Consider the following 14,785-nt stretch of genomic DNA (forward strand, 5'->3'; position numbering starts at 1 on the left):
ACAAGACTATTTTAGTGTCACAAAAATGAGGATCAATTTGCAAAATCTCATAAGACAGGGATTATTTAGTAAATTCCAGTAAGGCAGGGTCTCTCTTGCAAAAAACCCGTAAAAAAAAACAAGACGTTCGATTCGGATCGTAATTCAATCGAACCCAATCCGTTTTAACCCCATATTAGGCATTTATTAACGGCACAAATTTTAGTCTCTTCTAGGTCCTAGCTCCACTGTTTCAAAGTGGCTTCTATCCCCAGAGAGAGAGAGAGAGAGAGAGAATGGAGGGAATAGGCGTGGGGCCTGCAGCTGGACTTCACTTCTTCAAAGGCTCAGCCATTAGGTCTCTTGGAGTCCTCAATCAGAAGCGGCTTCTTTCTATAGGTTTGGTGGTGACAGATTTCCAGAAGCCGTCCCTCTCGTGTGTACGGGCTCAGCAGGTGAACAGATTGGGTTTCTTATCGGTTTATTATACGATTTTTTTTATGTTGGTGGTAAAATTTGCTTTAGATTGGTTGGAATTTTCCTCGTTTTTTTTATGTTGGTGGCGTCGTTGTTGTGGGGTATTTGCTTAAGATTGCTGTATTTTTCGGGATTTGGCCAAAAAAGCGGGGTTTTCCCTCCTGCATGTGTTCTTTTTTGGTGTTCTGGTTGAACATGGATTGGTTTAGGTGTATGTTTGTAAATTGAATTTATGTGGAGTCTTTTTTGGTGATAATTAGACTTTTTTTAATATTTGGAGCATATTCATGGATGGATTTTGTATTTTTGCAATTTGTTATGGATTTTGCATTGTTTAGTTTGTATTGGGGAAATTTGGTTATCATTTTTTAATATCTTCTGTGGCTTGATATTTATGTGGGTAGTTTTGTTTTTAATAATAACAATGAGATTCGTTGTATACTTGTTTTTTGTATGTTTTCAGAGCTAAATTTTGTTATATGTGAGCTGAAACCTATACTCAATGAAAGGATGATTATCTCATAAAAGAATCCTAGTATATATAAGCATAGATTCAATGGTAAAGAATAAATGTCAAACTGTCACAAATAAATGTTCAAACGATCACAAATAAATGTGTAACTGTTGGCTAACATCCGAAAACAGCTAACTCATTTAAGTGTCTAGCAGTCAACAATCAATTCCTTTAACATCCAATTTGGAAAAGTGTAGAAAGTCAAAGTCAAAGTCAAATCAAGCATCACTATGAGCATAGCCTATCTAGGTGGCTTTGTCAAAGTCAAGTCAAGAGTTTCAGCTAGGTCAATGCATACTTTTGATACATAAATCCAACAATCTTCCACTTGGATCAAAACTATGAAAAGAATAAAGCTACTCATGAAGCTCCTATGCATAAATGAAGCTACTTTTTGGATTTGAACCTTTACTTAGTGTTACTTTGTCATTATAAGTCTAGAACCTTAGTAGCTTAGCTTTGAACTAAAGAACCTAATGGACTTTTTAAACTCTATAACACACACATTCACTTCAGGTGATAATATGTGTCTACCATATATGAAGCTGCACATTAAGAGTCCTCTGCAGTATCCCAAATTCATGAGTGCTTTAGAGTCAAGCCTAAGTCTCATAAAAGGTGACCTCACTTTCACACTTATATAGGGGACGTCAAAGATGATAACCCTATTTGAAATACCTCAATCATAAGGCATACAGATCTCATTAAGAGTTCTATATAAACTCATCCTAAAGATCACAAATTTTGAGCACTTGACATCATGAATGGGATAAATATCTATCATTATATTTATATAAGTGTTCATCCAATTACTCTGGTGACTTGTTCTTCCTGTTGAACCACGACACTTGGTTTGATCCATATCATGTGGTTGGGTTTCAATCATAGGTAATTATTTTTACTAGGCTTTAGGCCCATTCCCTTCGATGTACATATATTATCTCTCAAGGGCCCTTTGAATGAGAGTGCTATTAACAAGAAAAAATTAATTACTTAATTTTTTTCTCAAGAAATATACCCGGGTATTTTTCATCATTAGACAAAAAATTGTCTAGATACTTCCCTTTTTGTTGTATCAATATGTATTTATAGGGGGCACAAATACTAAATCACCATATTGATATCATTTTCTCACAACATTGAGATATATGGTCAAAAATTTCAATCATATATCAATATCTAAATTCTTGTTTGATAGGATATTCTATCAATTGGAATCACTATTAAATATAGTGGTTTCTCCCAATAGTACTTTTCATCAAGGCTTGAAACAAGTTCTTGTCTTGGATATTCATACTAGTCATTCTTTCACAAACATTTTCATCAAGGTTGTAGATAGTTTCTGTAAAGATATGTCCATATCCAGATTAGGTAAATGGTAGTCTTAGTTTCTCATGGTCCACACGTCAAAGTAGACTTTTATGTTGGCCCCACATGATAGGATAAATTCATATGAGAGATTCAATGAGGCTGCACAACAAGGAAACCCTCCTCACAAGGGAGTCTAAACAATATGTTTTTGGAAACCCAGAACATAGAAAGGAAGAGTTCTGTTGGAATTGTATCAAAGCAATTTTATAATCGAAAGGAGTCTAAACAAAATATGAACTCCTTGTGGAATATTTGGATCATGTTAAATTTCTTGCAGACTCTTTTTGCGCAGTTGATGAACCTGTCTCTGATGGAGACCTGGTTCAATACACTTTAAATGGTCTGAATCAAGACTATGAAAGTTTTATTACAACAATTACTACCTCGTCTCTTAATAAGCTCCCTAAGTTTTATGAGATTTTTTATTTTCTGCTAAATTAAAAAAAGAGACTTCAAATGTGAAATCAAGGTTTTAAAACCCGTGACTCGGGACTCGACTCGTTCTTTATTGACTCGTGACTCGGCGGGTCAACTCGGTGACTCGGACCGGGTTTTGTTAACTTTTGATTTTAAAAGAAAAACAATTTATAATTTGTCTCAAACTATGTTTTTCAGTAAACAAGAGATCCTTGGGTTGTGTTAAGGCATGTAATCACTGAAACTGGGAGAGAGATGTGACTCTTTCTTAGGTTGCTTTTGAACTGATAACAATTGGCATCAACTAAATTAGCTTGGTTTTTGCTTATATTACTTCCTGGGTTTGTCATTTTCTAGTTAAACCATTCATAGAGAGCAGTAGCATTGAAAAATGCATAGGCTGATCTCTGCCAGACTATCTCACAGGAATATTCCCAACTTACCAGTTACCCTTGTGTCATGCCCCCTTATACTGTATTCTTAATGAAAAATTGAACAATGGCATGCCATGTATCCTTTTTGTTGTCCATGTGACCATATATAAATGTAGATCCTTGACAAATGAACAAAGGTCATTAAAAGCAACTAACGCTGTAGCAAAAAACTCTAGGATAACCTGCTAAATAGCCTTCAAATTTCTTTTTTAGACAAAGGACTATGGAGTAAGTTGAAGAATAACTATAGTGTAAGTTGAAAAATATGAAATTAAGTGGCATGACAAAAATTCTCGAAAGAGATGCAACATATAAAATCCTGATTGTTCACTCCCAAATAGAGCTAAAACTCTTTTCCCTATGAACACTGGCTCCTAATGTTGTTTCTTATGAATTAGCGTGATTTTTGTATTTTGATGGTTCTGTGCATTGTCAAGCAATCAAGAACTTATGTGAAGCTCTGTTGACATTTCTGTTGAGAATAAGTGGTTTTAAGTCGAGTCTTTTTATATTAGAGGTTATTTGAAATTATTTTTTTTCATAAAGGGCTTAGATGGACATTGTTTTTCTCTGTGCAGCCGTCTCTCCCTCTCTCTTTCTCTCTCTTCTATCTTTCCCTCTCTCTCTCTCTCTTCTATCTTTCCCTCTCTCTCTCTCTCTACCTAGGGTTTGGTGCTTCTTTCAACATGGTATCAGAGCCACATGCGATCTTGGGTGCCTGAGCTCCAATCTCAGTTTCCTTCAAGCAATAAAACCTCTTGGTGGATATCGCTCCTCTGCTGATCAACGATCAACGCCTCTTGGTGAAGATCAGATTTGGCGACATATTTGTAGTCAGACCTAGTCACGACAATGAAGATCTGACTGGAGGTCATGACTCACATCTGAAGCCAGATCTGGAAGGTGGATGAAAGCCCAATGGTCGTGGGTGCCAGAACTCGTCGTGTACTGGGTGAAGATCTGAAAAAAAGGGGGAGGAATCAGATCTTAGATCTGGGTATGTTTGTTAGGAAGGCTTGGGAAAGAAAATCAAGTCTTCGATTTTCTGTCATGGTTAAGTCGCCAGCTGCTACCCATCAAGTGGAGATCGGGTCTGCTGAAGATTGACGTGGAAGTTGACCGTGGCGTGTGGATCGTGGTTTTCTGCCCTGATTTTCGGCTGTGATGCCGTGATCCCCTGCCGTGATTCCTTGCTGTGTTTATCTCTGCCGTGATGCTGTAATTTCCTGCACTGTATTGTTGCCGAGTTCTTTGAAGGCCTATGTTTCTGCGTGCTCAAGTTATCGCTAGTTGTGAATCTGGATGGTGAGTTTATCTCAGATTCTATTTTGTTGGTAGATTTCAGAAGATAAATATTAGCAGCTGTGTTCCCTGCTGTGTCGTGATCTGTTTGGCTGGAAAGTATGTGCTGTGAAAGCAACATGTTAACTTATTGTAGAATTTTTTTTTAAGCAGCAGGCGTGATTCCCTGCAGTGTGGGAAAATATTTTGTTTGTGGGAATTTTTTTTGTCGAGGGATTCTGTGTTGAGTTCTGCTACTGGTTGTTTTAGTGGCTGATGCGTGATGATAACACATGCTATTCCTTGTGTCACTTGAAGCCTGTCCAGATTTTATCTCTGGTGTGGAAAACTGTGTAGTCACGGAAAACTGATGTGTGATAGTCTGAAAACCAGACACAACTTTATCGTGTTGGATGTGTGATCTTGATTTGCAACCAATAGCCATCCGCGGTTGAGGTGGAAGGTGCTGGTCAAGGTTCTTTAAAATTTTTAAGTTTGGATCTGAATAGTAGCAAGTCGTTTTTCTCAGATTTCATTGGTGAAATCAAAACTTGATATAGTCGGGTTCGTAGTTGATTGTGGGTGTGCGCGTGTGGTTGCTCCTTGATTTTGTGAATCTAGCCAATTGTTTATATTATGGCTCAAGTGGTTAAATCAGATGCAGATTCCTCCAATGATTATGTAACACTTGGCAGGGCTTAATATGACGAGCTCCTTGCTTTATGATCATCCACTTCGAAGTCTTCTGTTGCGAAGGTTGTGTGCTCGGCAGGTGATGGCCTATCTGGTCAAGGTGATAGGTGGATCATTGATTCTGGAGCCTCTGGTCACTTGTGCGGAAATTCGAGTAATTTTTTGGGTTTAAAACCTGTGACTGGTCAAAAAGGGCTATGTCTTGCTGATGGTAGTTCTTTCCCAATTGTAGGGCAGGGAAGCATGTCTATTACTCCTACTCTTCAATTGTCGCATGTTCTTCATGCTCCTTCGTTTCCACAGAATTTACTATCTATCAGTCGAATGACAAAAGATTTGAATTGTAGAGTGATTTTTGATCCTATGGGGTGCACCTTTCAGGACTTCTTGACGGGGAGAAAGATTGGTGGCGGCTATGAGGAAGGTGGTCTGTATTACCTACACCAACCAGAAGTTTCAGCCTATTCTGCTGGTACATCATCCTCAAGTCCTTTATTGTGGCATCATCGTTTGGGTCACCTTCCAGTGACAAAACTTCGTCGTGTCATTCCTCATATACCTCCCTCAGTTTCTTTTCAGTGTGAAACATGTCAATTGGGAAAAATTGTCGAAGCTCTTTCCCCACTAGTTAGAGTCCGTCAAGTCAATGATTGTTTGATCTTCTTCATGTCGATGTGTGGGGTCCGAGTAGGATTCCGAATAGGTCTCAATGTCGTTATTATCTAGTTATTGTTGATGACTTCTCAAGGTTATCGTGGGTGTTCCTGTTAAAAGATCGGTCTCAAGGTTCTGTCATTCTTAAATCTTTAATTGCCGAGATAAAAACTCAATTTGATGTATGTGTTAAAATTGTTCGCACTGATAATGCTCTTGAGTTCAAATCCAAAGACTTACTTCAATTCTATTCTGGTAATGGGATTCAACCTCAATTTACATGCCCCCATACCTCCCAGCAAAATGGGGTGGCTGAGAGGAAACATAGACAAATCCTTAATGTTGCTCGGTGCCTTATGATTCAATCCAATATACCTGCTTCATACTGGGGCGATGCGGTTCTGACAGTTGGTTTTCTGATAAATCGCATGTCGTCAAGCTCTGTAGAAGACCAAATCTCTATTCAAATTCTCCATCCAGAGGCTCCTCTTTTCCCTATCCCCCCTAAAGTGTTTGGATGTGTGTGTTTTGTGCATAAGCTGGGTCCAGATCGAGATAAACTTGCTGCGCAGTCTATTAAATGTGTTTTCCTTGGGTATCCTAAGAACCAAAAAAGATATCGTTGCTACGACCCTATATCTCATAAAGAGTATGTTAGTGCGGACGTTACCTTCTTTGAGTCTATTCCTTATTTTTCAAGTACTACTCCCAGACTACAGGAGAGCCTTGGTGATATCCTTCCTCTGCCGATTCCTCCCTTTCCGTTAGAGTCGCTTCCTCCTCAGTCCTTGGTTCCAGTGTCAGGTGTGTCTCGCTTCCGAAACCCTCCCATAGTATACACGCACAGGGTGCCTCCTACCTCCATGCCGCCATCACCTCCTTCTCCTCAGGTAAGTATTTCTGAGCAAACTGTTGCCCCTACATCTGATGTTGATCTTCCCATTGCTCTGCGCAAGGGAAAGAGACAGTGCACTCTTTACCCCATCACATAATTTGTATCAGAAGCTAATCTTGGGGCTTCTATGAAGAATTTTATTTTTGCTCTGTCTGCCTCTTCTGTTCCGCTTCATCACAGTCAAGCTCTAGTCGACTCCAACTGGATGCAGGCTATGCGTGATGAGATGGATGCCCTATGGTCTCGAGGCACTTGGGACTTGGTTGATCCTCCCACAGATGCAGATATTGTAGGCTGCAAATGGGTATATAGCATTAAGTATAACTCAGATGGGTCGATTGAACGGTACAAAGCCCGGTTGGTTGCAAAAGGCTACACTCAGACTTATGGGGTTGACTTTTTTGAAACTTTCTCCCCAGTTGCTCGTCTTGGCACTATTCGTCTCGTTCTTTCTGTTGCTGTGCACCATGGATGACCCTTGTTTCAGTTGGATTTCAAGAATGCCTTTTTGTATGGGGATTTGCATGAAACTGTCTACATGCAACAACCTCCAGGGTTCGAGGTTCAGGGGGAGTGTCAGAAGGTGTGCAAGTTGAAGAAGGCTATTTATGGCCTGAAGCAGAGTCCGCGGGCATGGTTTCACAAATTATTTGAGGTAATGTCGAGCTTTGGATTTATCAGGTCAGCTTCAGATCATTCCATGTTTATCAAGAAAACCAGTACTGGAATTGTTGTTATGGTGGTATATGTCGATGACATCATATTAACAGGGAGCAGTGCCCAAGATATTTCTGGGTATCGAGGTTGCAAGAAACAAAGAGGGTTTAGTGTTGTCTCAAAGAAAGTATGTGTTGGACTTATTAAAAGAGACTGGAATGCTAGGAGCTAAGCCAACTAATATTCCAATGGATCCCAAAACTCACATGTTCGATGAGAAGTCTGACTATGTGGATAGTGCCAGCTTTAGATCCTTGGTGGGTAAGTTGCTATATGTGACTGTTACTAGACCTGCCATTTCATTAGCCATGAGTAAAATCAGTTAGTTCATGGACAAACCTACAAAAGTTCACTGGGATGCAGCTATGATGGTTCTTCGGTATTTAAAGTCATCTCCTGGTAAAGGTCTGTTGTTTAAACGAAATCCATCGTTGGATGTGGTTGCCTACACTAACGCAGATTACGCAGGATCTGTCGAAGATAGGAAGTCAACATTTGGATTTTGTGTGTTTGTGGGAGAAAATCTTGTTACCTGGAGGAGTAAGAAACAAACCGTTGTAGCCAGGTCGAGTGCTGAATCTGAATACCGAGCAATGGCCCAGACTGCAACTGAGATTATGTGGGTAAAATCAGTCTTGACTGAGCTTCAGGAGAAAGTATCCATTCCTATGTTGATGATGTGTGACAATAGGGCTGCAACATATATTGCCAACAACAAAGTGTTTCATGAAAGGACTAAACATATTGAAGTTGACTGTCACTATGTTCGTGACCTGGTTCAAGCTGGGTTTATCTGCACCGATCATGTATCTTCCGAAGATCAAGTAGCAGATGTTTTTACCAAAGCCCTGGCGAGACCTAATTTTTCAAAATGTTGTGACAAGCTGAGCATGATTGATATCTATGCTCCAGCTTGAGGGGGAGTGTTGAGAATAGGTGGTTTTAAGTTAAGTCTTTTTATATTAGAGGTTATTTGAAATTATTTTTTTTCATAAAGGGCTTAGATGTAATTAGTCTTTTTAGCCTCTCTATTTAACATAGAGAGATGCCCTAATGAAAGGGTGAAGTGTTTTTCTCTGTGCAGCCGTCTCTCCCTCTCTCTCTCTCTCTTCTATCTTTTCCTCTATCTCTCTCTCTACCTAGGGTTTGGTGCTTCTTTCAACAGTCTTATTGGTAGAAATTTATGGAAACGTTACGAATCCTCTCTTGAGTGACTTCTAGCTACTGGCTACCACAAGGCCAATTACTAGTTTCCAACATATACTTAGTTCCTTAATTTTATGCTTGCGATAATACATGATGAATATTATAGTTGATTATGCTATGATAGTGATACCTAGTACCTGTTATGAAGTTAACACACACAAACAAGGAAGATCCAAGAGCACACATACCACAAATCCAATGAGCACATCAGTCCACCAAATCAGCCAACACAAGGACCACTAAGGACACACTCACAAGAGACCCTAAGGGTGTGTCTGATTGCTTGTCCAAGATTGGACAGACCCTTAGATGTTCTGTCTGTAACAATCGTACTTCATCCCATGTTTGTTTCAACTCAAATAAAAAATCAAATTTCAAACATCCCAGAACTCGCCCGAGTCAGGCTGAGTCAAGCTGAGTCAAGCCGAGTCAGGCTCGAGTCAAGCCCGAGTCTTGGCAAGCCGAGTTTGCCTTGCCGGGTTGACTCGTTGGAGGGCCGAGCCGAGTCAACGAGTTTTAAAACCATGGTACACACAGCTGGCCAGTTTCAATATGCTCTCGCTTCTGTTCACATGAGAGCAATTTTACGTATTATTAGATATTTAAAGAGTTCTCTCTCACGAGGACTCTTCTTGTCTGCATCGTCATCATTAAATTTAATTGCTTATACTGATGCTGACTGGGGAGGTGATCCTAATAATAGGCACTCAACCACTGGTTTCTGTGTATTTTTAGGTGAATCTCTAATATTATGGAGGTACAAGAAGCAGCAGAAAGTTTCTCTTTCCTCCACTGAAGCTGAATATAGAGCCATGGCGACCACCACAATGGAAGTTGTTTGGCTCAGGCGACTTCTCGCTGATATGGGAGCTGAAGCAACACAGGCCTCACGAATGTGTTGTGACAACAAGAGTGCAATCTACATAGCAAGCAACCGGACTTTCCATGAGCGCACCAAACACATTAAGATGGATTGTCACTATGTCAGAGAGGAGTACTTGCATGAAACCATTGATTTGCCATATGTGACGTTAGAATACCAATTAACAGACTTCTTCACCAATTAGTAGACTTCTTCACCAAGCCTCTCGCGGCTCCCAGGTTTCACTTCCTCTTAGACAAACTTTCACTCATTGTACCGTAAGTTTGAGGGGGAGTGTTAAAATGTAAACAACACATATATAATGATAATATTATTATTATTATATATTTTTGTATTTATACTTTTTAAATTTGTTATAATTTTTCTTTTTGTTTTTGGTATCTAGTTCTATTAGAACTAGATACATCTAGTTTGGTCAAATTCCAGTTGAAACTTGACCAACTTTCTAGCTGTTGGAACTAGTCCAACGGCTAGAATTCTAGGTGTTGGAAGTTCCAACAGCTAGAAAGGGAGAACTCCTTATGAGCTCTCCTTAATACTCTTGTATAAATAGGGGTGCATCCCTTTGTGTAAATACAACAACAACAACTACACCTTCATCCCAAAACAATTGGGGTCGGCGATATGAACCAAAAAAGAAAATCATTTTGGGTCTTCCACATGAATCCTTCTCCTCCAATCATTTCTAACCAATGCCATGTCCTCGGTGAGGTTCAAAGCATTCATATCCTTTCCTATCACCTCCATCCATGTCTTCCTAGGCCTACCCCGACCTCTTTTAACTAATATATTTTCCCATTTCTCCATCCTTCTAACTGGAGCATCATTAGGCCTTCGCCGAATATGTCTAAACCACCGTAAACGATTCTCTCTCATCTTATTTTCAATGGGTGCAACGCCTACCTTCTTACGTATCTCCTCGTTCCGAATCCATAATATGTTGCTTGGATGAAGAGGGATCAATCGCTAGTGGCATACATCACTTCAACTCTCTCACAGGAGGTCCTTATTGCCCTTCCTGATGATTGTTCGGCCAAGGAATTGTGGGATAAGTTAGTTCAAACATATTCTCAAATTTCTGAAGCAAGAATCATGTTTCTTAAGCGAGAGTTTCAAATGCTGAGGAAAGATTCCATGTCTATTATGGAATACCTGAACAAAATGAAAGGCATCACAGACCAGCTGGCTATTGTTGGGTGTCTTGTCAATGAAAAAGATAAGGTGCAACAAACCTTGAGCGGATTGGGGCCAGACTATCATGTTATGACGACAACCTTACTATGCTTACCAGAACTGCCAAAGTTTGAAGATCTTCGCGCGAAATTATTGCAATATGAAATGACTCTGAAAGGATCTTCTGAAGATTCTCATGGACATTCAGGAACCAAAGATGTGCTAGCTATGAGAATGAGTTATGGTCGAGGAAGAGGAAGTTCTTTTCGAGGAAAGGGAGGACAAGGGAGAAATACTTATGGAGGTCATGGTATACTTCCAACACCCAATATACAAGGACAAAGATCCATTCCCACCTGTTTTCTATGCAAGACAAAAGGGCACATTAAAGCAAATTGTTGGTTTAATCCTCAAAACAAAGGATGGAGAAGTAAAGGAGTTGCTGTTGGCAGCCTTGGCAGGATTGAATATGAAGCAAAATGACAAAGGCATTTGGTATGTCGACTCCGAAGCAGCTACTCATGTCACGGGTGATGTAGGTAAGCTCTTGACTCTTACACCTTATGTTGGTAAGAATAACAGTCACAGGAGATGGATCTCATCACTCAATCTCACATATTGGAAATGCCATTATACCCATGTCAAAGTCCTCTCTTAAACTTCCAAGTGTCATTCATGCACCTAATATTCAAAAGAACATTGTTTCTGTCTCAAAACTCGTTGATGATGCTAATGCTTCAGTTGAATTTACTCCTTCTGTTTATGTCAAGGATCTTTGCACGAGGAAGACATTCACTGAAGGAAAACGATGGGGCAACATGTACATCTTTCAAGAAGATCCTTCCTCCATTCATTCCGACTATTCATCCTTGAAGCCTCACCAACGTCAATTTTTTTATCCTGATTTTATATTTACTATTTTTGAATGTAATAAGCCAAGACTTTGGCATAGTCGTCTTGGCCATTGTGGTCGTCATTTTATTGAAAAACTTGTCTTAAATAATCTCGTTCCTAAGTCCAGTCTGAGTTCAAAGATTGTTGATACAAAGTGTTCTAGCTGTCATTTATGTAAGAGTCATATTTTACCATTCGCTTCCATTAATAAAAGAGCTTCAAGGCTATTTGAGGTCATTTGTTCAGATGTCTGGGGTCTTGCCCCAATTACTTCTCTTTCTGGCAGTAAATACTATCTTATTTTCATTGATAGTTACTCGCTTTATACTTGGCTATTTTTTATGAAGCACAAATCAGAAGTCTTTGGATTGTTCCAGAGATTTCATTCTTTTGTTCAAAATCATTTCTCTACCAACATTCTCAATTTCCAATGTGATGGAGGAGGTGAATTCTCCTCGAGTGATTTTGTTAGTTTCCTTTAACATAATGGGATAAAGAGAAGAGTGTCTTGCTCGCATACGCCTCAACAAAATGGGATTGCTGAGAGGAAGCATCAACATATTGTTGAGACTGCAATGAGCATGATGCACGAGAGCAATCTCCCTGTATCATTATGGACTGAGGCTTTTCACTTCATAGTTCATGTGATAAATCGACTGCCCATGAGTATCTTAGAGAATAAGTCACCTTATTTCTCTCTATTTGGCATACAACCTGATTATCATGAATTGCATGTGTTTGGGTTTGTTTGCTATGTTCACATTGACAACTCACTAAGGCACAAGTTCCAAGATAAAGCCTTAAAATGCAGGTTTATAGGATATGCAAAAGACTACAAAGGGTACAGGTGCTATGATCCCCTGAGTAAGCGTGTCAAAATATCAAGGAATGTAGTTTTCGATGAAATGAACTTTGATGATCAGACTAATAATTCAACCCTTCATCTTGATAACTCAAGCCCCAGCGTTGAGGTATACTACCCATGGTTAAATTCAGAACTCTTTTCTAATGGTAAAGTAGATTGTCCAGCAAATTGCAGTCAGAAGGAGACCCATGAGGAATCAACCAATGAAACTCAAACGGAAGAGACTGTTACACATGACTTGGAGCCAACAAGGTATAAGGGTGTTGTGTACACCCGGCGAGAGAAAGAGCCCTCATTCATTCCGTGTACAAGTACACACCCATCTGATCCCGCTTCACAGATGATGGATATCAGAAGATCCTCACGGATTCGACATCCGCTTGACAGGTGGGTAAGTTATAAAAATTTTTCATTGGATTTTCAATTGTTTTTGACATCCATAAGTAAAGAGGATGAGCCCCTCATGTTTTATCAAGCTGCGAGCTCTAGAAGATGGGTAGAAGCAATGAATGAAGAAATGGAGGCCTTACATGAATGTGGAACATGGGAAATTGTACCTAGACCACTAAACAGAAATGTTGTTGGGTCAAAATGGGTGTACAAGATAAAGTATAAACCAGATGGGAGCATCGAAAGGTACAAGGCTAGACTTGTAGCCAAGGGATTCACACAAGAGGAAGGACAAGATTTCGATGAAACTTTTAGTCCTGTAGTTAAAATGGGGACCATTCACATTGTGTTAAGTCTAGCCATTAAACACATGGATGGACATTGAGCCAGCTGGATGTAAAAAATACTTTTCTGCATAGGGATTTAAAAGAGGAGGTCTACATGGAACAACTCACTGGATATGCAGAACGAGACGCCAAAAAATATGTATGCAGGTTAAAGAGGGCACTCTATGGTTTGAAACAAGCTTTTCGTTCCTGGTTCGACAATTTTTCTCTAGAGATACAAAGGCATGACTTCTCTCGGTCCCTTCTAGATCACTCATTATTTATTCACGATGAACAAGGTATCACTACTCTTCTATTGATATATGTAAATGACATCATCATCACAGGGAACTGTAAAAGTCACATTGAGCGGGTGAAGAAGTTATTAAATCAGAGATTTAAGATGAAAGATTTGGGAGAGCTGCGATATTTTCTTGGGGTAGAAGTTGATAAAAGAAGTGATTCACTCACCCTTACTCAACACAAATACACGTTGAACATTCTCAGCAGAGCGGGCATGACAGATTGTAAGCCGTTAACAACTTCAAGTGTCATCCATCAGAAACTGAGTTCAAAGGAAGGGGACATATATGAAGATCCCACTAAGTATCACAACTTAGTTGGCATGTTGCAATACCTGACTTTTACTAGACCTGACATGGTATACACGGTTAATCAGGTATCCCAGTTTATGCATGAACCTTGTATGTCACATATGGAGGCAGTCAAGCGTATACTTCGTTACCTGAAGGGTACAGTTGGTGATGGGCTGGTATACAACAAAAGAGAATTAGATCCAGGCAGGGGCCATGAGATCATCATTTATGCTGATGCTGATTGGGCAGGTGATCCAGATGAACGACGATCAATATCCGGTTATTGCAGCTTCATAGGACCAAACTTGGTATCCTGGAGCAGTAGAAAACAAAAGGCGGTTGCTAAGTCAAGCACTGAGGCAGAATACAGATCGATGGCTGCTGCCACGACTGAGGCTACATGGATAAGACATCTCCTGACAGAAATGGGAGAACCGATTGCTTGGTCACTGCTACTGTGTGACAATCAAAGTGCCATCAACATGTCCTTCAATCCCATCCACCATAGTCGAGCAAAGCATATTGAAATAGATCAACATTTTATTAGGAAAAAGGTTGAAGATAAAGAGATTGAGCTCATGTATGTGCCAACTGAAGAACAAGTTGCTGACATTCTCACTAAAGGGTTGACAAAGGACAAATTTTGGTTTCTGAAGGGCAAGTTCATGGTTCAGGACCATGTACAACTTGAGGGAGGCTGAAAAGAAGTCGTCGTTATGTATATGCAGGACCCGACCCGATTCATATACTGGATCGGGTCTAGACCCAATCAATGTATAATGTATATTAGCATGTTGTAAAGGGGTATTTCAGTACCCTAGTATTATATACTCATCATATAAATAGAATGAAGGGCACAACTACAGATGACTGACGCACTTTGTCTCTCTCTCTCTCTCTCTCCATGACAGGTCTGTAGACAGATCAAGGACTCCCTTCTTTCAGGTTCTTGGTTTTAAAATTATTGTTTTCAAAATTGCATCATGCCTTTTTCTCTCAGAGTGGGAGTAGTCGAGGCCA

The 14,785-nt window shown here is 39.8% G+C and overlaps 1 protein-coding gene across 1 annotated transcript in view; it reads left to right on the top strand.

Annotated features, from left to right (window-relative positions):
- Positions 1–219: 219 nt before the first annotated feature.
- Positions 220–14,785, top strand: part of LOC149837555 (indole-3-glycerol phosphate synthase, chloroplastic-like) — a 53,787-nt gene continuing 39,221 nt past the window's right edge. The window contains exon 1 of the mRNA XM_090006118.1: positions 220–434. Coding sequence (XP_089862244.1) covers positions 276–434 — 159 coding nt within the window. The 5' untranslated portion in view covers positions 220–275. The remainder of the gene's footprint in view (positions 435–14,785) is intronic.

This window comes from Nuphar pumila, chromosome 5 (genome assembly GCF_984573655.1).
Source record: "Nuphar pumila chromosome 5, dmNupPumi1.hap1.1, whole genome shotgun sequence".
NCBI classification, from domain to species: Eukaryota; Viridiplantae; Streptophyta; class Magnoliopsida; order Nymphaeales; family Nymphaeaceae; genus Nuphar; species Nuphar pumila.